Source organism: Aquila chrysaetos, chromosome 21, assembly GCF_900496995.4.
Source record: "Aquila chrysaetos chrysaetos chromosome 21, bAquChr1.4, whole genome shotgun sequence".
Classification (NCBI taxonomy): domain Eukaryota; kingdom Metazoa; phylum Chordata; class Aves; order Accipitriformes; family Accipitridae; genus Aquila; species Aquila chrysaetos.
Window position 1 is genome coordinate 21,387,151 of NC_044024.1, and position 25,990 is coordinate 21,413,140.

Here is a 25,990-nt window from a genome sequence, read left to right on the forward strand (position 1 = left end):
GTGAGAATTTTGAATTTTTATCACAGTGTGTGGTACACAGCAATTGGATGAGCCAGTACAAAAAAAAGATTAACAAAAAATGAGCATTTTTATGCCAAATATGTCAATGTCAATTGAGGAATGGTGGATTGCAGTAGAAAACTAATACTTAACAATTCTGAGATTCTTCAGAGTTGTCTGGAATAGACTGTTGCTATGTGTGTCCAGTGAGTTGAGGGAAAGGAAGGAATTTGGAAGTAAACCCCTGATTGCACAAAAGGAGTATATATTCTGTTAATCAGCAATGTAGTTCATGTACTTTTTATCATTGTTTTTCAGTGAGGCAGTTAATTATGATTGTTAATTAGTAATACTGCCTTTTTTTTCCTAGATCTGCCAAGAAAGCTGAGGCAGAAGAAAACCAGCGGAGTTACAAGCAGAAAAAGAAACGAAGGCGAATAAAGGTTCAAGAGGATTCTTCAAGTGAAAACAACAATAAGGTACTATATTGTGGTTTGAATTAATAAATGGGAAGAGGAGTTCCTGTCTCTTCTGCCAACTGCTTAGGGACTTGGGTATCTCAAACAGCTTTGTAGAAAGTACAGTACAAATTTACAGCTTTTCTCAGTGTTAGTTCAGTGCTAAAATTTGTAAAACCACCACCACCATTAACCGTCAACCTCCTTCCAATCATTTGATACAATACACAGATAATCATTCCCTTAGTCTATGGACCACCCCTATAAAATGTCTTTAAAATGTCCACAAAATGCCCATTGAGTTAATTTAGTCCATGACTAACAGACTCCTGCTATAGTATTTCTTACAACATGCAACTCAAATCATGGGTTACAACAATTTAAAGGTAGATCCATTACAGTCTCCACCCCGGTCCTTTTGGGCCAGATTATAGGGTTTAACATTGCAATGAACTCCTCCCCTTGCCCCTGCTCTGGCTTGGACTTACCCACAGACTGCAGTCCCTTAGGGTTCTGCCTGCTCCGAGTGGAGCCTTATCTATGTGGCACAGTCTCTTCAGGGGTATACCTGCTGCGGCACAGACTTATCCACAGCCACAGGTGCTTCGAGGTGTACCTTCTCCAGCATGGACTTATGCTTGGGCCACAATCCTTCAAAGGTATACCTGCTGCAGCACAGACATAACTACGGCCACAGACACTTTGAGATGTACCTGCTGTGGCATGGGCTTATCCACGGCCGCCGATGCTTTGGGGTGTCCTGCTCCCGTGTGGACTCATCCACAGGTCACAGTGCCTTCGACTCGAGTTCACGCTGGAGTTCCATCCTGTCCAGTACAGCAGCACAGAAACAGCAGTGATACCCTGGCCATCTGCCAGCCCAGGCGTATCGGCATTGCTGTTATCAAAATGTTCCCAGGCACAGCAGAGTAAGATGATAAGAACTACAGCAAGCAGCAAAAGCAGAAAGCATCCACTAATGAGCACTAGGCTCTAATATATGGTGAGGCAATCACAGGAGCCTGTCAGTTAATAGTTAAACAACAATAACAGCTATAAATTTGATCTAGCACATTCCAATGAAATCGGTTGTTATCTTGAACTCTTCAAGCCCCACGTTGGGTGCCAAAAAGAACTGTCATAGTTTAACCCTAGCCAGCAACTAAGCACTGCACAGCCGCTCGCTCACTTTCCCCGCTGGTGGGATGGGGGAGAGAATCCGAAGAGTGAAAGCGAGAAAACTCGTGGGTTGAGATAAAGACGGTTTAACAGGTAAGGCAAAAGCTGCATGCACAGCCGCAAAGCAAACCAAGGAATTCATTCACTACTTCCCATTGGCAGCCAGGTGTTCAGGCATCTCCCCGAAAGCAGGGCTCCATCACACCTAACGGTTACTTGGGAAGACAAAACGCTATCACTCCCAATGTCCGCTGTTTCCTCCTTCTTCCCTCAGCTTTATATGCTGAGCATTGCATCATATGGTCTGGAATATCCCTTTGATCAGTTGGGGTCAGGTGTCCCGGCTGTGTCCCCTCCCAGCTCCTTGTGCCCCCTCAGTCTCCTCGCTGGTGGAACAGGGCGATAAGCAGAAAAGGGCTTGACTCTGGGTAAGCACTGCTCAACAATAACTAAAACATCTCTGCACTATCAACACTCTTTTCAGCACAAATCCAAAACATAGCCCCATACCAGCTACTATGAAGAAAATTAACTCTATCCCAGCCAAAATCAGCACAGTCATGTTGGCTAATTTGTTTTCTAAAAAAAGTATCTTTTTCCTTACGAGCTTAACTCCACCTGAGTATATAAAAGTTTTTGGGAGCTTGTCTAAAAATGAAGGATTTGATGGTCTGTGCCATAATTTTCCTGCTAATACTTGATTTATTTAATTTGTAATAGAGTAATTCTGAGGATGAGGACAATGATGATTCAAAATCTCCTGGAAAAGGCAGGAAAAAAATAAGGAAGATTATTAAAGATGATAAGCTTAGAACGGAAACACAAAATGCGCTTAAAGAAGAAGAAGAAAGAAGAAAACGTATAGCAGAAAGAGAACGGGAGAGAGAGAAATTGAGAGAGGTATGTTCTGTTTTCTTTGCAGAATGCTAGGAAGTTGAGTAGTTGATGATGTTTAAGATGACATAGTTCTACCTCAATTTAATTTGATAAGTAATTTTAAAAGTACTTACGTAGCCTTGTAAGCCACAAGTTTTATTTGTAGTTTCCTGTTAGTTAACACTGATAAGTTTTATTTAAGACTCCTGAGATCTTTAGAAAGCTGTTTCAATTGCCTACTGCTTTACTTTCCATGGGGAAAAGCACTCTCCCAAAGTAAGTTGTGATGCATAGTAAAGAATTTAAGGTTTCTCTTACTTCCAATTTTGCTAAAGCTAGTGTCTGTCAAATGCTCGCTATTATTCACATGTGGAGTATTCCTATGATGCCCTGTTTCTGCTTATAGGTGATAGAGATAGAAGATGCTTCACCTCTGAAATGTCCCATTACAACTAAGCTGGTTTTAGATGAAGATGAAGAAACCAAAGAACCGTTAGTTCAGGTTCACAGGAATATAGTTACCAGACTGAAACCACACCAAGTAGATGGTAAGGAAAGAGAGTTTTAAATTTCACCTTCCCCCCCCCCCCCCCTCCACTGGGGCACAGCACCTTATGCAGCCTGAAATAGAATAATAAGAAAAATTCCTTGGCAGGCAAATGCCAGAATGCCAGATCTAATGCTTTATTTTTGGAACATCTGAACAAAAGTAAATGAGATCAATAATACATAAGTCAGTTTTACAAGCAAAGAACCTTAGAACTGTAAAGTTGGAAGGGTCCTCAAAATTATCTAATTCTCCACACAGAGGCAGAATCAAATATATGTTTACCCATTCTATTGAGGAATTGGTATATTCACTTTTTACAGTTTTCAGTGAAGATTTAAAAACCTTGCAGTGTTTTCCTGTTTTTCTCAACAGAATTTTTTTTTCTGATACCTGACGTGACTGCAAATCAAGCCAGCTTCTTTCCTATTCTGTTTCTAGTGAAGAAGGAGAAAAGGAGAATAACCAATCATAATTTTCTTCACAGCTCATTCTGTTACTTTAAATTTTCCTCAAAGTTCACAATTTACAACCTTTCCATTTTAGTAAGAAACTTCTGGACTTGCTTCAACTCTTAATGGGAGGTGCCCTGAACCAGGCACAGCAGTCAAGTTGAAGCCTCATCTGTGCTGAGTATAGCATGGTAGAATACAACTCCCCAATAAATATTGCAAAGAACAAAAAAAATCACCCAGCAGACCCTTATGTTGTTAATGTGTTCTGTTATGTATCATATATTTCCTTTGGTTTTTCAGCTGTCACAGTTCTTACTTGATTTTTTTTCCTCTTTAAGCATAGAACTTCACATCTGATCTGTCTTGACAGAATTTCTTCTAGTTGGTTTCAGATAATTTTTCTAATTTACCAAGATCATTTTAGTCTTTTCATGAATTCCTTGCCACTTTTCATTCTGTCCCCTCTTTTCTTCCTGTCCCCAAGATCGCAGTCATCTGCAGTCTGCACAGTAATATTTTCTAACCCAGTTGCCACATCTTCAGTGAAAACTGTGAATATAATTAAGTTCAAGACAAAGATCATCCCATGTACAACCTATTGGACAGAAATGAATCAATAATTATCCTGAGCACTGCTTTTCTAAGAGTTATAATGATCTTACAGTGATCACACCTATCTCTTATCAGGTGAACTTTAATAAAATGAACGTTTAATAAGAAAATTTTCAATAATTTTCTTCAGGTGTTCAGTTCATGTGGGATTGCTGTTGTGAATCTGTAAAAAAAACAAAGACGTCTCCTGGTTCTGGATGCATTCTTGCTCACTGTATGGGTCTGGGGAAAACGTTACAGGTAAGAAACAAAAGTCATCTTGTTTTCTGGTCTGTAGCTTGCTCCCAAAAGCTGATCCAGCAAAAGCCCATTTTAATGTCTTTCAGAACATAGTAAAACTTACTCTTTCCTAGGCAGTGACTCGATGAGGGTTGCTAGAGGAAAACATTTTGTAAAGAGGTCTTGAGAAAGAAGTTGTGTTTCATAGTGTACAGCTGTGAAAATTCTGATACACGCTCATGCTTTCTCTGCTTTTAAAATACCTAAATTTAAATTAGGTAATCATTGATACTCATGTGAAAAGGTCATAGCTAATTGTAAGTGATATGTAGCTCCCTCGCAACTCGGAACAAGAAAATACAGCCAGTAGCAGACATGCTTCAGGAACCTATGCTTCTAAGACAGTTTAATAATCTTAAGCAGGTTGTGTTTTTTACTGTCTTCCTCGTTCATATGTTGCTCCTTAAACTGTTTATTTTCCTCAGTGGTTTATCAATTTATTTGTTGCACTGATAAAGTAGAGTTTTATCAAGGGTTTGGTTTCTGGGTTTTTTTGTTTTTTTTTATGCCAGACTTCTAGTGTCTAAAGTCAGATGCTTTGTGTTTTAATATAAACAATATTTTGCTACAGTTTAGACTCTTCCAGGTTGAGGGACAAGGGGCATTTGTTTTCTATTTCAGTAATTGACTGTAAGTACATTCATATTTTTGGGCTGTTGTGCATCACAAATGGTTAAGACCAGAAACTTTCATTGCCTTGGCAGTTAACTATAGGACATACTTTCAACCCCTTTTTCACTTCTTTATTTCTTTTCTTTGGCTTCACAATTCTTTGCTTCCTGAGATCTTCAGGTTCAAGCCTTCGTTGTCACTTCAGCGCATGTTCCTTCTCCTTTACACTGCTGAAGACTGCTTTGTAAAAATCTTTAAAACAGAATATTGTAGCATTTCTTAAAAAAAGATTTCATATTTCTTGGTTTGATACAAGTGGCTCTTCTGCCATGTTAAAAGTTGCATAGTGAACGACTTAACATTTCTATTAGTCTTTAAAATCTGAAGCTCAATCGCCATTTTAAAATGTTTCTTCTGAAACTGATCATCCAAGCAGTTGCTTTAAAGCAGTGCTCATAGCTCTTTTTCTTGGGCCTCTTCTAATCACTGCAGGCCTCAGGAGAAGCTTATGCCCTTGACCTTCAAAAGAGGTGAAAGATCAAAAACAGTTTTCTTGAATTCCCTGCATCTCAGTATTTGTGCTAGTACCTTTTCAGGGTAGTCAGGAGTGTTGAATTCCTTTCGTGTTCACTTGTTTCCAAGTATCTATCTGTCTTCATAAATTTTGGTTTTGCATATGGCCAGATGTAGCATCACCACAAATGCTATGAGCAAAGAACTGGGGTGAGTTGCCCATCTTGCGGCTCTGCTGCCTGCTCTTTTCCCAAGAATTCCTTTAGCAGAAGTCATTTGACAGAAGAACCTTTCCCTCTGATTCTGGGAAGGAGAAAGGGAAATTCTTGAGAACTCTTTAAGAAGAAAGGAGGATAACAACCTTATCTGTGCTTGAAAAGGCCATCAGAAAAGCAGGGCCACTTTGGTCTCCCTGTCGTTGGCCTTCGTTGATGCTATGTTTCCTCATGTCTGGAGGAGGGAGATACAGGAGTATCTTTATCAGGACAACTGGCTAGTGAAATGAATTACTGTGAACCTTTTTGATCTCTGGCTTGAGCTGAATCATTAGAAATCAACTTGCAGCTTCTGCAGACATCGGAGTTTATTAGAACTGATTTCAACGCGGGATCAGTCAGGGCCTTCCTGTGCCAGGAGCGGTTCTTAGCTATAAAGTCACTTGACAGGAGATCTGCCTAGTGCTCTGGTGAGTTAATGACTGGGAAGTCTAGATCACGTTAGCAGCCAGCATTTGCGCAACACTTCGTTCTAAATTCGTTCTTCATATGCTCCAAATATGGATGCACTTTCCTCATTCCCTGGAGTGCAGTCTCTGTAGCATGGTGATGATGGTTCTCAAAGAGGTTATTTTCTTCCTACAGTGAGGATGGGATCCTCAAAGCGTCTGTGAGAAAATGCCATTTCACCACCCTCTCCCATCTTGGTCAGTTGTGGTAGAAGCTTCCCCATTGGATTGGGAAGCCCTATCACTTGACGTGAAGGCTCGAGATCTGTTCATTCGTAGAGAGGTCAGTATATCAACACAGTGAAATTCCAAGCTGTATGAAAGATGTCTTAACATTGTGCCGTAGCTAGATGCGTAGTCTGCAAGTGACACTGGTCAGCTTTTATGACCTTGTTAGTCACTTAGCAAACAGAATGCTCTAAGATCCTGTTGACAAGCAGTTAGTCTTTGACACCTGTATGTTTGGAATGAGGGGTCTCAGTAGTTTTTACTCTCTGTGGTGCTCACATCTGTTTGCCATAGTCAGCACACCTGGACGCTGCTAGATAGCGGACTTGGCTTGGCTTGAAGTCTTTCATTATTATTTTTAGGGACTTGAAATACACTCCAAGAGAAAATCTTCAGAGACATTCTAGCAGGGGGTGACTGTTACTCTTTGCTAGCATTAGCTGTGCCTTACTGGGTCAGATGGCTTCCTTATTCTTGTGTCTTCCCTCTAAACCATTGCTACCCAGGGTTCTTCAAAAAATGAAGTTACATGCGAAATACCTAATCCTGCCCTCCTCTGACCTAATTCAGACAAATTTTACTTAGGACTTTCTGATCCTGACAGTCTTCTTTCCTGACCTGCGAATTGCAGGATATAGTCACGGAGAGCTTAGGCTGGTGTAACATCTTCAGATTCTTTAGATCCCCTAGATTCCTCTGCAAACAACAGGCTCAAGGGACTCAAGGGAAGCTTGTTTTTTGTGGTTTTCTGATTTTGGGGGTTTTCATGGGGTTGCAGGGTTTTTTTGAGTAACAAAGAGCTGTGGATGATCAGAGGGACTGCGGTCATTCACTGTATGTACTGTTCACGTAAAACAAGCTGAAATCTTGGTTGTTTGCAGTGCACAGTATGTGGACAGTACATTTTTAAGAACTTCAGCTGCAGCGTATATAGCTTTGCTTTGCTTATGGAAGTTGGTGTGACAGGCACAGTATTTTTACAATCTACAGTCCTATAGAAGAGGACTTCCATACATGCTTTGAAAATCACTTTTGAAGAGTACGTTTTTATATGCTTAATTCTAGCTCAGGTGTTATGGTTCTTCAGGAGTTAATTGTACCTTTTACTGAAGATTTGCAATGTTTTGCAGAACTGTTGTGGTTTAATGTAGCAATGCAGTCTAGGTGACTTTGTATACTTACACTTTATATACTATATACTTTGGCGAAATACTTAGCAGCAGAAGGTATTTTTGTATGTGATCCAGATGTGTTTGTGACATTCACTTTGGCTGTAACTTCTTGATAATCAAAGAAAGCCACAGTTACAAATATGTATCAAGTATTTTTACTGCCAGTGTTTGTAGCTTAGGTAGTTGGTTTTTTCCGTATGTGGTCATTTGCCAGTCCTTCTACTGTTATCTGTAATGCCATTTGTTGTTTAGCTCTTAAAAGAGCTAAATCAGCGATAAGTTTTAGCAGACTTTGCAAACTGCAGAGAAGAATGTCATTAAAGGATCAGGGAAACAAGGCAATTAGGGACTCGCTGGCTGTCCAGGACATAGGACTTTCGTGATTAGTCTTCATGGGTAGTTTTTGCATGAACATGAGATGCTTTTGTCTTGTTCACAAAACCACTAGTAATTCCTTTTGTATTGCAGTATCTGAAAGCAGTGTGTTGCCCAGTGTTGCAAGCATAGTTATGCACTTTGAAATTACTTCAAACGGTGTATTAAATCAGAGTTGCCAGATACCAGGGATTGATCTGGAAAGAACTTTCCGGATGTTGTACAGTTATGTGGATTAGAGGGCAGTCTTTGCCATTAAAAGTCTGGTGTGAGAGCTGGAGCTGGCATGGGATCACTAATTCTTCTGCTCCTGGGTTTTTACAGGTTACCTCTAGTGTCCTGTTTTTATTTGCTCCTGCTCCAAAGCAGGCAGCCCAGCAGAGAAACACTGAGTGACACCAAAAGATTTAAGTTTTTTTTTTTCCCAGGCCTCAAGGAGGTGTTACCATCTGCAACATATAGCCAGTCTGGCTACAGGGTGAATACTTGGAAAGCATTTCAATAACCTGCTTTAGAGCTCTTTTGAGAGAATTTGTCAATATGTTGAAAAAATGTGGAAAACATTGATTTAAGACTGAAGTTCACTTTCAAGAAACTTGATACCTTTATGAAGTCCAAAGAGGTGAACTTGCTTAAAGTTTGGGTCGAGTATTGGGAGAAAGCTTAAAAATGACCCAACAGAAATTTTTAGTTTATGAAAATGATTGGTGAAATGTAAAGGGAGAGTTCCTTATATATGAAATTGTTCAGCTATCTGGCGCAATTCAAAACTGCCTGTATCTCAGAATGTGAAGGATGTATGCAGCCGTGTAACACAGAGTAGTAAGTGTATGACTTCAAAATACATGTGTATTAATTTTTAAGCAGGGAGTTGTTTAACAAACAGAAAAAGAATGTTTGAGCAAGACTGTTTTTGTTAAGTTCTAGATGTGAACATATACTTGTATGTTTCTTTCCTCGTGTTTAATGCTCAGTGTTTTATTTGGCATTTTGTCTGTTTTTTCCCTCTTGCAGGTAGTAAGTTTTCTTCACACAGTCTTGCTGTGTGACAAGCTGGATTTTCGGACAGCTCTGGTAGTGTGTCCACTGAACACTGCCTTGAACTGGCTGAATGAGTTTGAAAAATGGCAAGAAGGTTTAGAAGATGACGAGAAACTAGAGGTATAAGGCTTAAAAAGAGTTCTTAAAACTGAAATAACGGTTTACATAGCTGGGAAGCTCCACCACTCAAAATATAGGCTAAGGAGCGCACTTTAAGTATGTGAAAAATCTACTCGCATTAATAAGTTTTAGGTATTTAAAAGTTACACTAATGCTTCAGTATTTTAAGAGAAATTCAAGCATATTTTTCCCCCTTTGAAAGGTCTGTGAACTAGCAACTGTGAAACGTCCTCAAGAGAGAAGCTATATGCTCCAACGTTGGCAAGATGAAGGAGGTGTGATGATAATAGGCTATGAGATGTATCGTAATCTTGCACAAGGCAGGAATGTGAAGAGTAGAAAACTTAAAGAAATATTTAATAAAGCTTTAGTTGATCCAGGTAAGTGAAAATTAATACAAGTATGCATTATATATATTGTACTTCCTGGTTTACGTATATAAGCTAAGTAATCTTGCAAACAGAAATCTGTTCGGCAAATAATTTTAAATAATAACGCTAGTAAGACTTACCAGATTTTCTTGGTTGGGTTTTGCTGAGTTACAGAAATGGTTGTTCAGAAACTACACCATCTGCTTTTGTAAATAGACTTTTCTACAGAAGTCTTTTCTGTTAGATCAAATACAGAAATGACTGCCAGAATATATGCTGGAAACTTTTCCTAATAGGTACCTTGTTTACTAGCATTGCTTTCTTTGCAAGGTAATTTGAAGTGACTCTGTTGAGAGCCTAAGGTTATTTTAATCTGCTGATTTGTTACAACCACGGGCTGCTTTATCCTTGATAGAAATCTACGGTTACGGGAGCAACTACACAGGAAAAATAGTTGAGAATGTACCATAGAAGTGTGAACAAACAAATGTTAATTAAGTGCTAATTAAATGATTGCAAATAAAGCACATAATTCATTTGTTCAGTCTTAAGAAACGAGTGTCTGATTTAAGCTCAGCTGAACTGAGCAAACTTATGTAAGCACTTGAAAATATTCCAGGTTGATATAACCAATTTATCAGGTGGTCACCAAAAAGAACTAAACATTTTAGGATTAGCAGGTTTCACCAAAATAGCAAAATTTTCCTACAAGTGCTGAACTGGCAACTGATATTTAAAAACAACTTATGGTTATGCAGGATGCAGTATACCTTAAACCCCATTTTTAAAAGGCACCTTTGCCATAACTTTGATATTTCTCTTTAAATTGAGAATGCTGATATGGTAGGTAGGGTAAATGGTTTCTTTGATTCTGGAGGTAGGTTTTCTTGGGTTTTAAATAATCTTGCCAGACTTTAGGTTCCTTGACAGTGTGGCTGATTTTCTTTTTTTTCTTTTTTTTTTTTTTTTTTTTCTTTTTCTCTTTCCTTATTGATGAAATACAGCATTGGTCTCATTTATAATTGCATTTGGTGAGCTTGATTTTGTGAAGTTTCAAATAATAGTAGGGCTGTGAATTTTGTTATAACAGACAAAGGGATTCTTCTAATGCGAAAAATAACTTTGTGATTATCAGCACTGGCCAATTGGAATTGGCATCTCCAGCTCTGCAGAAAGCCTGTTTGAGCAGCTAAAACATTAATTAATTTTCTGCCAGTTCAACTCACTAAATCACATAATTGCTGTGGAGTCAGGGAAGCTCCAGTACAGTAGCTGATGAACTATTTTTGTGACCATGTTGAATCCACGTGCATTATTTAAGCAATGAAGGAAATGCACTTCTTGCCAGTGGGTTTTCTGACTCCTATTAATGCTGCAGTTACTAAAAACAAAACAAAAAAACAAAAAAAAAAAGGGGGGGGGTGGGGAGGCAACCCTGTGCTGTCAGTCTTACTCTGTATCTGATTTGCTCAGGATATTGCATTTGTTGAGAATGTTGCCAGGAAAGTCAAAGCTAGAGAAGAAAAGGTGTGAACTGCTGTCTTGAAGTAGTGGTCACAGGACAGTAGCCTGACAGAACAGTAGCTTTATGTTCAGTGGATCTTGTTCTGGTGCAGTGCTGAAATTAAATGTTATCCACTCTTACAGTGATTGATGTTTGTGGGTTTTTTTCCTTGTGGAAAGTGTAAAGGAGGCTAAACATAGGGGTTGTTACCATGTGTCTTTATAGTAATATTGTCCCTTCCTTCATGGATTTGTATTTATGTAACTTCAGAAATAATGGACTGTGGAGTGAGGTGGCATGCTGGGCATGCAATTTTGTGGAGGAGACACAGTGTCTTGTGTAACCTTCCCTGTCCCACCTCTTGTGAATCTCTTGTTTTTTACATCCTGCTTACAGGTGTGGTTCTATTCTACTTCCAAACCTCTTCAGACAGCTTAGGACAACATGATAGAGCAGTGTTTGTGATTAGGTTATTGATTTCTGTAGATTTAATCAAGTTCAGAAACTGCAACACATTGAGCCTTGTAGGTTTTGAATAATTTCATATGAACATGGAACTTCCTGTTTTACTCTCTTCTTGGATGAGTTGGGACCGTTAGGAAAACTAACCTTGAAATAACTTTATAATTATTTTTACATTGCTTCAAATCTTTCTCTATTTTAACTAATTACAAAAAGACAGAAGTGTTCACATGTTGTTATCCATTAGTTTTTGGAGACATTTGAATTGGCTAAACTGATGAGAAGTGTCTTGCAACAATCATTATTTGTTGCTATCTTTGTGAATTACAGCATTGGTAATATAGCAGGCTGCCAGTAAAAGAGTTATGAAGCTATGTGCTGGCTTACTGCTGTGACTGTAAATAGGAAAGCCTTTGCCTCTGGGAGCATTTTTAATTTAAAAAGTTGCAAATTTGGTATTTGAGCGATAATTTAATGATATGTGTCTGGTTAAAATGAATACCGCTAGGGTAGACATATTCTATAGTAGAAGCCTGTATTGCACTGTATACTACAGAAGAGCGGACCGGAGAGGGAAGGTTTAGCCAAAGTTTATGGGTGGAGAAGTGATTTCATTAATTAACTAGCTCTGCTATGTGAAATAATAGCAGGATTATATACGCATGCAGAGCAACAAATGGTTTCCCATAATGCTTTGTGCAACTGATGAAATGCTGTTGGGTTTATTGATAGCTGTTGTGCTTTGCTTGCAGCATTTCAATAACTTTGTATTTTTTTACTTGTTGCTACTAATAAAAATTCCATTACTGTTTAACTTGGAAACTGCTCTTTAATTGGCAGTTGTATAAAGCAGACTTAAGTTCTTGTAGACTTCAGAGGAAGAGGAGAACTGTGTGTATATCTCTATATCTATCACTGAGTATGTTTTATGTCTATCAATATATTAATGTGCAAGTACAGTAAGAAGGATAAGATGAAGACTGTGATCTTTGAGGAAAGATGGAAGGAGCAAGGCTTTTTAGCCTAGAAAAAAGTCAACTAAACTGATAAGAGCTGTTTACTGAAAGGACCATTACTGGTTGTTTTTTACATCAGTTGGAAAAAGGAAAAGGCAGAATTTATTCTGATTTGCAGCAGAGATAATTTAAATAAGGTATTATCGCACAGTGTTTTAGCAAGAGGGAGAGGTCATGGAGTTTCCTACTTCTGTCAGGGAGGATACGTACCTTTCCCATAACACTTTTCTCCGATAAAGAAAATGGACTATCTGACCCCTTGAGGTCCCTTTAAGTTTTACATTCCTTTATCATATTTTGAGAAATGTTCCGTCCATAATGAATTGCATTCCTGTTTTTTAAGAACAAGGAAAAAACCCACAAATTTATGAAAATCCCTGCCACTGAATTGTAGCCAGGATGTTAGTTCAATATACCAATGGTACATGCCTGCCAAACAAACCACGAATAATTTTACTGAGACAGTTTTTTCATATTTTTACTATCATTCACTTACTCTACACAACAGTTTTTGAGGTGGGTTTTTTTGGTTTTGTTTTTTAACTAACCACTTCATGTTAATGAATCAGTCTTTACTGAAACTGATTTCTGGGGTATTTGCACAATTTTGATTGCTGTCTATCATTAAGACTTAATTATCCTTCTTCTCTAATCTACTTTGATTCTGATTGTGAACATAATGTACTAGACCAAATCTATTTCTGAGAATGATACTTTAATGTGCAAGCTGTCACATCTGGTGGGGAGATGTTGCAAATCCTTGCAAATGCTTCAGTTCTAGAAGACGGCTCCAAACCATCTCAGTAGTACTGCACACTGCATGAATAGCTGCTTGCAAGATCCTTAACTCTTCAGGAAATACTAGAATGAGGACTAGAGAAAGGATCTGTCACTATTAAGAGGTGTTTGCCTAAAATTAAAGTAAGGCTTTGTGTGTAGCCACTCAGTGTTTTGCATGCTGTCAAAACTGGGGAAAGTACAAAAGTTGTGAAATAATATGGGGAAATGTTTCTGTGGCAGGTGTGAAAATTCAGAAATAAGTAGGCTTGGACAAGTCTTAAGTGTGTTGGGAATTCATATGTGGATTTTCATAATTGTCTTCTAGACTTAGTTAAAAAGACTTTTTTTTTGTGCTTGGAAAAAGTATCTTGATTCCTTGTCTGTTAGCATTTAAGATTCAAATCGCTTTTTGACACTTAAAATGGCATGATTAAGATGACTGGCACTGGCATTAAATCATGCAAGTGGTCAAAGGTGTGACCGATTCTCTGTTATTGATCACTGTTGTAGAGTTAATTTTCTTCTTTACAAGGCAGTTTAAAGTTAGTCTGAGGAAAACTGTTCTTAGTAAATGTTATAAAAGATTAGATTGTCCATGCTGATAAATACTCCTTTGGCACCTAAAATATCAGCCTTTTTAGAGCTGAATAGATGAAGCCAGCTAATGGCTTTGTATAGCGTTTTTCAAAGGTGCGTAAACTTGACTTCAGCTGACTTCATGGCTGATAGTACTGGAATTGATGTAAGGCTTAGATCTGGTAAAACATTCATTCTAAGTTACTGGTTGGATTCTAGAATATCTTTTACTTCTCCTTTCAAGGAAGGAGCTTCCAGAAATTGCCCCAAATCTGAAAACCATTAGGTTGTGTAAGTCTGTTTTACCAAGTTTGGTATTATTTATCTTAAACCCCAAATTTTAACACTTAATTATTTTATTGGAGTTCCTTTGCATACCGTGGAAATGTATTGTGGTGTGGTTTTGACATTCCCTGTGCAACTTGCCTAAGATAGCAGTCTAGAATCCTTGGGTTTGTCTTCTGGAAGAAGGCAGAGGACATTTCTGTGGTGACTTGCAGCTACAAGGTGGCAATTCACTTGTCTGTAATTCAAATCAGATTTGCTTGTGCCTTATCTTAGATAAGACTTTTGATGGCACTGTTTAACCCTATTGATACTGACCTGTTGCCTTAATGAAAAATTACTGGTTACCTGATTTTTGGTTTTCTTTAGAATTGACCGAGCACCAGTAGATGGCAACCTAAGCTGGATTTAAGGAACAGTTTTATGAAGTTTTGACAGGGTGAATGTAGGTGTACGCACACTAGCTGCATGGATAGATAATTTCTACAGGAATATACTGCAAAGCTGTATTTAATCCTTCCATGAAGACTTTACAAGCAACAGCCTGTAGTTTACCGGAATGGCTACTGTAAATGTTTGTGCAAAGTCTGAGTGAGAACCTTAATGGTGCCAAAAAAACCCCACCACAAAACACACACAAAAAAGTTTAAAAAAAACCCTTAATAACATTAGTAGAACAAATTTTGGATTCTTTAGGTGGCCAGTTTCTTTGTGGTTATAAAAGATGGAAGAGTTCTAATATTATTTCTTTGTAGGCCCCGACTTTGTGGTTTGCGATGAAGGGCACATACTAAAAAACGAAGCATCTGCTGTTTCTAAGGCAATGAATTCTATTCGGTCTAGAAGAAGAATAATTCTCACAGGAACACCACTGCAAAATAATCTTATAGAATGTGAGTAGTTCTCTGGTTTAAGAAGTGTTTATTTCCTTGAATATACTTTTGCCTTTCAGCAATGTATAGATAGATTGAGTTTGATTAGAAGAAAAGAATTGGATACGGTGAAGCTGTTTGCTAGGTTTCTATATCTAAAAAAACCCCTAACAATCTGGTTTTGCATTTTGCATTTAAATCATTGTCTCAAGAAGTGGCTCCATGATGGTTTAAGCCAAATTAAAATGAAATGTGTTGGGAATCTGGCGTGTCCTCCATCCTTTCCCTTGCCTTACATACAGGCTCCCTGAGGAATCAGATGTATGAGGAGTGTCAGAAAATGAACAATGCAGAAACAAATAACTTTCTGACAGTTTAGTTCCTTGATCTGGCTAACCAGAGGATCAGATGAGTCTCAGCATGTCAAAAGAGGAAGGGAGAGAATGTTTAGAGGAGAAATGGGTGGACCAGGTCTTGTAGTCACATCAATTTAAATTGTTTTAAACCATTGTAGAGCAGTGTTCTTAGTGAACTTACTAAACAGTGATTTATGTTACTGTCTTGGGAATTGCATTCTAAACTAGCTTGTAACATTTTTTTCTGTTTGTTAATATGCTGTAATGTTTTTTCCTATTGATTAATATGCTTTTGAATCTATTTAAAAATCTTTACAAATATGATGTTGTTACACGATTGCTTTGGTGTACAGCAGCTTTCAAACTTTGTGTAACAAACATGATGAGGTAGCTTAAATCCGACATTAAATTTAGAAGTTACCTCTGTGCCTAGAGTATGTGTCAATTTAAGATGCCCTTTCTGGAAAATGTTGGGGTGGTTTGTTCTTAGTTTTAGATACAACACATTTATTTTCTGTTAGAATTAATCCTGGTACTTTACTTCCCATTTTCAACAACTCCAGTCTGATCTTTCTGTCCTAGATCACTGCATGGTTAACTTTATTAAGGAGAATTTGCTCGGATCAATTAAGGAATTCCGAAATCGATTTATAAATCCAATTCAGAATGGTCAGTGTGCAGACTCTACTCTGGTAGATGTCAGAGTAATGAAGAAGCGTGCACATATTCTCTATGAGATGTTAGCTGGATGTGTTCAGGTAAGAACAGTTTTACTATAACTAATTACTTGAATTAGCTGCAGGGAGGGGGAGGAGTTACTTCATCTCATTCTGATAAAAGCATTCAAAGGCTTGTAAAGTTGCTATTTGAGAGTTCCATTGAATCCAGCTATTACTTTTGACTTAACTATTTTCACTAATTACTATATCTCTGCATTATTTATTGTGACTAGAAAAACTTAGAAAAAATTCATAGCTTTTATCCAAATGTCAGTGTATCCTAAGCAGGACCTACGCATATATTAGAGAATACAGCTGTTTTCCTGCTAGGAGACTAGAAAATTATATGGTAGAGTAGGACATAAGCTGCTTTGAAATATTCTCTTTTAATTCCATATACACATTTAAAGAATACACATTTTAAAACTCAACTGCCTTAAAAACTGCACAAAAAGTTGGTGATCCATAGTTTGTCATTTGGTTCTGAATTCCTACTTTTTCTGATTTGTGAGAATCAGAACAGTGGGGAAGAGGAGAGAAGGAAGATTAATCAGGTCCAAAAGGGTGAAGAACTTTATCTTAAAGACCTTAAATGAAAAAACAAAACAAAACTGCCTAGATTTCCAGAATGAGGGCTGGATTCCTTGCTCTTTAGTTAACCTGCTATGGTATTGCACCTCGTGTGCTATCAGCATGATGTTACTGCTCTTCTGCTTTATAAACCCAGGCCCTGGCAGCCTGATCAAAGGTGTGACACTCTGTAGGCACTAAGTGCCTCTTCCTGCCTGTAAGTTGTTGGTAATTGATTAAATAGTCCAAGTGGGCATGAGCTGGGTGAAAGGGTTATAGTGGGATAGTCCCACAAGCAGATACTTCTTTCTCCTCGAAAGGAAAAAAAGAAAAGGTTTATGGCAGTGTATAAGGCTGGCAAAGGACCACCTATCATAAAATTACGATTGTGGAAATACGAGTAGTAGTGAGAGGATAGCATACGTAACTCTACACATCTATATAGCAGTACAGGAACACAAAATGAAAGACAGAATGAGAAGAGTAACATAAATAGCAAGTAAATCTTACGTGCCTTCAGATGCTGGGCATCCCATGTTTGTGCAGCATCAGACGGAGCCCAGATGGATTTTTTTCTCAGCACGCTGCACAGAGCAGATCCTGTCCATAGAGAGCAGCTCTCCCTTTTGTTCATTCAAGCTACTGTATAATTTCCTTAGGAGAAAGCAACTCTGTTCCTAAAGGATGTTCTCATGAGAGCTTCTTGCTGCGCTTCTAGATAACAGCAAGGCCATGCAGGTGGTGTAATCACCAGTACCAAGTGGGAGCTGCCTGCAGGCTCCTCTGTTGCAGCGAGCTGGCTGAGGTTATCCTGCAGCCAAGGAGTCTGTGCAGCACAGCACAGGCAGGTTAGCTCTGATGAAGGTCACTTCACTCTTAAATGTGCAGCGGTCTCTCGCTCAGGATCAATACACCGTTCACCATTTGGATGAAGGGGTAGGTGGAGAGAAGTAGACTAGCGTACGAGTCAAAAGAAGGAAAAAAAAAAAAGTAGATTTTGCATTGCCCCAAGCAAGTGTTCAGAAACTATGTACTCTAAAACAGAAAACGGTTAACCCGAGTTTGAGTGAGTTCATCTGTGATACAAACATTGATACTAGCTGCTTGACTTACCCACGCTTTCACAAAAAAAGGTTTTAATATTTAAAAAAAACCCACAAAAGTAGTTACCAGAACAGCTACTGAAGTTGCAGTCAACTTTGCAAGAACTTGGAACAGGGACATGGGGTTAACAGGTCATATACTTTTGACTAGACAACCGCATTTACTAGGTAAGATGGGCTTCTGCAGACAGTGCCTGTAATTGGATTGTATTTAGTTGGCTATTTTTTTCTCTTTGTGGTTGGAAAGCATCTGAATCATTGTAATTTATGCATGGTGCTTTGTTGTTTAAGATGCCAGAAGTTCTTAAGCTATCAGTCGTCTTTTTCATGTTTATGTGACTGAAGTATTGTTTGTAAAATTACAGAGGAAAGATTACACAGCATTAACAAAGTTCCTCCCGCCAAAATACGAGTATGTTCTAGAAGTTCGAATGACACCTATTCAGTGCAAACTCTACCAATACTACTTGGATCATTTGACAGGTATGTGCCTACAGTTCTCTCGGGTAACAAGATTGATGGTCATTTAATAAGGCACTTTTTGCCATAGTTGGTAGGTTGGGGGTTTTTTTATATGTATTACTGGCTCTGTGGATGTATTTTTCTGCTTCCTGTAAGATTCACCTTAGTTCTGAAACTTGAATTATAGCAAAATATTTTTTTGAGGAATAATACTTACATCTTTTAACAGTGATCCACCTTCAGGTTTTGGTTCATCTCTCTTTTCTTCCTTTTTCTAAACATAAAATGTAGTTGAGTTAATGTCTTACTCTTCCAAGAAACAAGATATTGACTGTAAGACTGGATGAAGAGAAAGCAAAATTGAGATGTACTGGTGTAAGCACGTTGCCAAGCCTTGCAGTTGCCTTTTGTCATTATGCTAGCTGAAGCTGTTATTTGTCAAATATTGGCTCTTTTGTGGAACTATCTCTTCCTTTGTTCTCGAAACCCACAAGTCTGGTTTTCACAATGACCGTGCTTTTCATCAGCTTTCAGTGGGGTCTTGACTGGTCTGTCTTGGGGACTTGCATCTTCCCAATAAAACATAATTTTTTTTAATAGAAAAGGTGTAGAAGGAAAAAAAAACCCCACAACCCCAAAATACGTTACTGTGTGCTGCTGTGCTCTTCGCTTCCATTAGAGATAAGCCACTGCAGCTTGTAATTTTAGTCTGTCAAGGTATTGGAATATCAACACTTCTAAACGATATACACACATGTACCACATAGACTATTAGAATGGTAATCTCAAGAAACTCTTAGTGAGGTTTTCTGTATTGCTGTGCTTCATGCAGCCAGATTCCTCAGCAGCAGTTTTTGGGTTCTGGAAAAATTCTAGGGTTTTTTAAACACCGTTTGTAATGATTAACTTAATGATCAGGGGTTGAATTCCATAGTCAAGAATATTTTAAGGCACTGCTGATAGGATTTTGTCTAAAGCTTGAAGCGTGTATTCACTTTTAGCAGTGATTACAAAATGTACTATATCATCTGTTGTGCGAGTTCATTGTATTTTTTTTGCACTTGCTAAGCCACCTGTCTGAAAATGCCTATTTGTTGCTGATGGATTTTTTGTTTTTAAACTATATTTTTCTATTCTGGTTACTCTCCCAAGTTTAATTACAAGAGAGATTAATTGTATCTCAAATTAAGCTATGTTTTATAGCAGTATGAAATTCACTGTGTTGTCTTAATGACTTCAGATTCTGGATAGTGCAGTTTGTGATCTCCTAGATAAACTGCCAGCTAGACTTCATTTCCACGGTTCTGTTGTTTATTGCCTCTATTTGGTGAAGTTATAGAAGGAAAGAGTTTTGAAGGACCAGTGAAAGTAATTTCACTTCTATGGATACCTCCAGTAATAACTGGATCCCTAAACGCCAACTGCCCACTTTGCCCTTTTACCCTAAAGGAGTAAAAACGTTTGTGTTTTATTTAAAAAAACAAAAAAAACAAACCAAAACAAACAAACCCCCCCTTCTTACATTAGTAGAACTTCAAAACAGTATATAAATAAGCCCAAACCTTTATGTGTAGTGCTGATTCCTAATTAGTTCTGTACTGCAGTCTGTTCTGTGTTGGCTGTTCTTTATATAAATGTTCTGAAAAGCAGGTTATTTGTGTTCTCTTTATTTCTGCATCATGCTAAATGCCTTCCAAAGGCTAGTAGCTTAGAAATGATAAGCATTAGCTATTTACTTTACAGGCATGCATCTGAATGATTTAGGCTACATCTTTGAAGCTCTTCATAGGAACTTTTTAATCACAACAGTTATGGTAGTTTGGTAGGTTATCTTTGGCCTATTTCCAATACAAAGTGGGGCTGTTTTTGTAATTTCAGACTCTCCCAACACTGGCTTTGTTGGTCTGCCATGCTTTTGGATAGCAATGTAAATCTTTTGCAGATCATTGATTAGCATAAGACCTAGTGCTGTATCTTTACAACTGTTTTTCTCTTACTCTTTATGGAACTCTTTACACACAATGGCTTTCAATACTTTCTTTTTAATAAAGCAGGCAGCAGATAAGAGGAAGTAGACCATAGTTCAGTGTCTGTTAGGGGAAAGGTTTTCCTCTGGCAAAAAGCCTATTATAGTGAGCTTCAAATTTGCTACATTGTTGGAGCCATTAATTTATTAACAGGTTATATGTGTAACTAACTGTAAGAAAATGCACTGCCTATCAGGTAGTTTAATTAATCTGCCTAGACTTTTAAGAGCTCAACAAAATTATTTGAGTTTAGCTAAGTTTGCGTTTGTCAAAAGGGGTTGTACTGTTTCATGACTTACCAGCCCTTTGTGGGGTGCTTAAACTCCCTAAACTGGTAGAAAGCATTGTCTGCTTTCTCTGTCTTCGTTTTGGGTTAGTGTCCTGCCAGTTTGGTCAGCTCAGTCAGTGCCAGAGACAATATGAGAAAGAAGAGGGAAAACAAGAGAAAGGAAAGACAAATGGCCTCTTCTAGAGGAGAAAAAGCTGTCTAAGCTAACCGTGGCTCAAGTCTTCAGAGCAAATCTCTGCTGGTTGCTGATGCCCACATTAATTCTTTGCGTTACTTTTGTATTTCAAAAGAAGACAACATGCTTTCTGATTTTCATTAAATAAAGAAGGGCGTCTTGCTACTGAAGATGAATTATGGAAGGGGAATTGCTGCTTCTTGTCTGCAAATTTTTAAAATTATGTTTTTCTGTGCACTGTAACAGGCACAAACTAAAATAGCCATTTCAAATGCAATTTTACCAAGTTTTTCCTTCATTTAATGAAAATGATACATGTTTTCTTTCACTTCTGTAATATAGAAAATTAAAAAGTCTATAGGACTTGTTAAGCTGAAGCTTGTTAACAGCAAGTTTCTCTGTGATATTAGCTCAGGTTTAGGGAAGTCAAATCTAAGAATTTCTGTTGTCCTTACAATTCCATTTCCCAAAGTCATAGGGGAGCACAAACAGGAAGATACTCGAAGCTGTTGTATGATTAAAACATAGCAAGAACTTGCTTTGTTAAAATATTTATACTGTGTAGACGATTACTGGGATTGTCTTGTGCATTGAGCAAATGCGCTGAACAAGCTTTGTGCCTTTTTTGCCGTAGACATTTGATGTTTGTGATGCAATAAATACTATTTTCTTGCAGGTATACATGCCTTAAATTATGCGTATAATAAATATGAAAAACTGTGTTAAGAGCCTGAAGTTAATGTGCTGCTTAATGAGAAATTGCAACTACAAAAAAAGAAATTTAATTCTCTGAACATTGTACTACTTTGCACTGATTAGTGCTTGGACAATGAAAAAATAGGCTAGGCTAGGCTTTTTTTAGATTCTTTATTGTAACAAAATACTGCAGCATTACAAGTCATTAAATAAAGGTAGCTCAAAATAGTAAGCCAAATTCATTGAAACCTAAATGCAAATTTTATTTAGTGTTTTCTACCTTGGACTGCTCTTACAAAACCTAAGTAGACATGACTGTCCTTTTAAGAGGATTTGGATTCATTCCTATACTGGGGAGAAATGTGCTTTTTATGTAAAAATGTAATCATGTTTCTCATTATCAAGAAAAAGGGGAAAATCTAATTTTGACAACTTTAACTAGGAAAAAAATGCCTGTGACTCAGTAATTTGACCTCTTTTACAAGAGACGTTACAATATGATGTGCATCTGGAAAGAACACTCAGTACTACACTAACGGATTGTTCAAAGGGGGAACAGTATGTGGCAAACTTATTTCAAGGTTTCATTCTAAATCCTGAACTTTATTGTCAGGTGTAGGTAGTGGCAATGAAGGTGGAAGAGGCAAAGCTGGAGCTAAACTATTCCAGGATTTCCAGATGCTGAGCAGAATCTGGACTCACCCTTGGTGTTTGCAGCTGGACTATATTAGCAAAGAAAATAAGGTAAATTAGATATATGAAAATACTCTCTATTGAGAAGTTTCCAAAGACGCTTTGCCAAATGCTAGGTAAAGTTTCGTCAAATTAATGGAAATCTTTGTTGCTGTGGGGTAATTTTGCTGCTGTTTTTGTCATGTTTTTGTTTCTGGGTATGTTGTCATCCTTAAAACATTTTGCAAGGCCAACCCTTTGTAGAACTTATCATTGTTTAAATGAAGACTAAGCAGATGGCTAAAGGTTTAGTAAAAGCTTCTGGATGAGCATACTTAATAAAATTTCTGTTTTTTCTCTTTTGAGGGCTATTTTGATGAAGACAGTCTGGATGAGTTCATAGCTTCAGATTCCGATGAAACTTCAATGAGCTTAAGTTCTGATGATTATGCAAAGTAATTGAGCTTTTATTTGTTGTTATTTGTTGGATTTATTTCCCTAATAGAACTTAAGTGATTTCAGTGAAAGTGAATGTTTATTTTTTATTTTACATTTCTGTTAGAATATGTTCTCTAGCAGTAGAATTTTTAAAAAATAATGCGGTGTACAATGTTACCTTTCTAGGAAAAAAAAATCCAAGGGGAAAAAAGTGAAGAAAGAGTGTAGCTCAAGTGGAAGTGGCAGTGATAATGATGTTGAAGTCATTAAAGTCTGGAATTCAAGATCTCGTGGAGGTGGAGAAGGAAATGCAGAAGAGCTTGTAAACAACCCTCCATCTGTTACAAAATCAGACGAAGGTGAGTATAATACACAAGTAAATATAATACAAGGTAGCTTCATGTTGCGAAAGGCCATTTGAGAGGGCTGTCAGGTATTCTGCTTTGTTGCAAAATGGCAAGTTCTGTAATTCCATGAACTGCTTCTATGCTTACAACTCCCGCTACTTCTAATAATATGCTCGTCCTGGAGAAACAAGGGGCAATGTAGAACTCGGGGGTCTTGTGGCAGGGAAGCTGCAGTTAATTTTTTTAATTCATAAGTACAAAACAATACAAAGTTAACAGAGGAACTATGCTGCTTTTTATCTCTTTTTAAACGTATTGGTGAAAGATTAAGAAATGTACGTGTCATTAGTTGTTGTACCTGGAATTTGAAATGGATGTTGAGCAAGCAGCTATAATGCAGCAAGAATGCGAGACCTTTTTAAAGATCGTTATTCAAATTACTTATATCTGTACATTTCATTTTTGGTTTTTCCTTTAATAATCTAGCTTTTCTCTTGCATCTAGTATCACAGAGCTAGTTTTCTGATTGTATAATTTATTATGTGTCTAATCACTTTCCCTAAATAAATAATTTCGGGGGACAGTTAAGGTGAGAATTTGGTTGGGTTTTTTTTTTTTTTTTGGTCCCCATCCCAATGGCAAACATATTGTAAACGTGTAAGGGGAAGAGTGTGAGAGTATGTGTGTAAAACACATACACATACAGATTAAATGTATTAAAGTAATTACTTGCATTACAGGTAGGATGAGTTTCTGTCTCTGGATCACTTAAATGTTTACCTCTCTCAGGCAGCCTTGTTCAATTGAATGCAGGTACAGAATTTCTAAATAGACATTTGATGCTGCACCAGACGAGGTTTGCGGGCAGACTTTCAATCTCATTGCAGCTGTTGGGGGCCCTTCTGCAAAGTTTAGGGGTGAAGATAGAAATAGATAGGTGGTGTGTGTAGGATTTTCCCACAGCACATCGAGGTCTCTTATTTGTTCATTCTTCACTTGTTCATTCTTTGTTCTGGTATTGAAAAATAAATTATTTAAAAGCTTGTATGAAGGAAGGCTGAAATGTGAGTTCTGTCAAGATCAGTTCTATCTTGCACCTGAAATTTACTAGTGTGTCACAACTAATTTGCGGAAAATATAAATGTTTTGAATTCTTCATGAGATAGAACACTTCTACTATGTAAGTAAATATTTCAGTAGATCAGAGTTTTTATGTGATAACAGTTAGTGTTAGAAATCTAATTAATCAATTTTTATCACTCTAATGCAAAGGAGGTTAAATTGAAGATCATAGAAATATCGTAGAAGAAATTAAGTAATGTAAATCAAGATAATTCATGGTTCTTGTCTGCCTTTCTTGTTCTGATTATAATGCTGAATACATACTTTCTCCTGGTTGAATTCAGAGTAAACATAATGGGAGTGTTGTTAAGGTTGGCACAGTCTGCATCTGACACTTCTGAGTGGGTGATACAGACCCCAACAGACTTGTTTTGCTAGGTGCATAGTTATTTTGGTGTATTTTTACAATGACAAACTGAATTTTGTAATTCGTTCTAGTACTTCTGTATTTTTAAGGGGTTAAGTCAAATTAACAAAATGAACTTATAAGATAGTAACGTGTTAAAAATAAGATTGTTCCCACGTATGTATTTTACAGGTTTAGTTAGTGTAATGGTGTGTTAGCAGATGAGCAGACAAGAAACTTCCTTAAAGAATTTTGCAAAAAGGCAGAATATGGTGGTGGAATTTGTTTGGTTTTTTCTCTCTATTGTAAATTAATATAAAAGGTGGGGTGTAGGGGTTTTTTTCCCCCTATATGCTAATGTTGTCTTCTAAATTAGCTTAGGAAAAAAAGATCCTAAATCTGAGCCTAACAGAAGTAAGAGGAGATGGTTTACGGGTTTCATCTTAAACACCTGTACTATTGTACCATTGGAAACTTTCTTCCAGAGAGTTCATCTTGATGGATGAACTAGGTAACCCAAAAGACCACTCTCTTTCTTTTTCCAACAATTTCAGATGTTTGTTTGAGATTAAAATAATTTTCTGTATGGCTGTAACATTTGTGGATGAGTTTTCAAAGATGCATACTTGTTGGAAACACAGCTGTTAAATACTGTTGGGGAAAAGATGGAGGTAGTAGAACTATTTGTCCGAATATCCTGCAACACAAAAAGGGGATTTTTGACTCTTATTGATGACCTGTGCTATTGATAACTGCTAATCTGGTAGCTGCTAATAGTACAAACACTATTTTTTCTTTGCCTGTTTAACTCTTTTCATACCAATTAAGCCTAATAATGAGGAAACAATTCTGTAGTTAGGACATTACAGAGCATTTGAATGGAGACCATGCCTCTATCTTTTAAATTTTTTTTTAATTTTTTTTATAGGCAAAGCTACATCCTCTTCCAATCCTGGTAGCCCAGCGCCAGATTGGTACAAAGATTTCGTCACTGATGCAGATGCTGAAGTGTTGGAACATTCTGGGAAAATGGTGCTTCTCTTTGAAATTCTTCGAATGGCAGAGGAGCTTGGAGACAAAGTGTAAGTCAGTTCTAGAAATACCTTTAATGACCTTATGAATGTGTTAGTCTGACAGTCTTCTTCATTCAGTCTTCATAAGGCTGTAGCTCAGTTTTCTGAAGCAAATGTGCATGCTATATTCATTTTTTTCAGTGAGTTTTCACATACATGCATGTACTCCACCAAAGTCTTTCTCTGTGTCTAGAAAGGCTGTTTGTTTCAAAGGTAGTATCAGAGTGAGGAGGGAAGACGAGTAAAGTGCTACAATAATTAAAATAACCTCAGAGGTGAATTTTGTGTTTCCCCGTTTCTGTTTTCAGCCTCGTGTTTAGCCAGTCCCTAATATCTCTGGATTTGATAGAAGATTTTCTGGAGCTGGCCAACAGGGAGAAAACTGACAAAGAGAAGCCTCCTATTTATAAAGGTGAGTGTCATCTTGAACAATTGCAAAGCTAATAACTCTTCTACAAATCTCTATTCAGTCCAAAGGGAATGGATTTGAAGTAATTGTTTTCATTAGAAGTATTGTATGCTCTGTACTATTCCTGAT

The 25,990-nt window shown here is 37.5% G+C and overlaps 1 protein-coding gene across 6 annotated transcripts in view; it reads left to right on the forward strand.

Annotated features, from left to right (window-relative positions):
* ATRX (ATRX chromatin remodeler) overlaps positions 1-25,990 on the forward strand; it is an 88,958-nt gene that overhangs the window by 43,548 nt on the left and 19,420 nt on the right. For all 6 annotated transcript variants that reach the window (XM_029997336.2, XM_029997339.2, XM_029997338.2 and 3 more), the window contains 14 exons: positions 371-479; positions 2,358-2,537; positions 2,920-3,061; positions 4,258-4,367; positions 9,045-9,191; positions 9,394-9,571; positions 14,941-15,078; positions 15,996-16,171; positions 18,171-18,288; positions 22,068-22,198; positions 22,493-22,581; positions 22,751-22,923; positions 25,308-25,461; positions 25,761-25,864. In XM_029997336.2, coding sequence (XP_029853196.1) covers positions 371-479; positions 2,358-2,537; positions 2,920-3,061; positions 4,258-4,367; positions 9,045-9,191; positions 9,394-9,571; positions 14,941-15,078; positions 15,996-16,171; positions 18,171-18,288; positions 22,068-22,198; positions 22,493-22,581; positions 22,751-22,923; positions 25,308-25,461; positions 25,761-25,864 — 1,949 coding nt within the window. The remainder of the gene's footprint in view (positions 1-370; positions 480-2,357; positions 2,538-2,919; positions 3,062-4,257; positions 4,368-9,044; positions 9,192-9,393; positions 9,572-14,940; positions 15,079-15,995; positions 16,172-18,170; positions 18,289-22,067; positions 22,199-22,492; positions 22,582-22,750; positions 22,924-25,307; positions 25,462-25,760; positions 25,865-25,990) is intronic.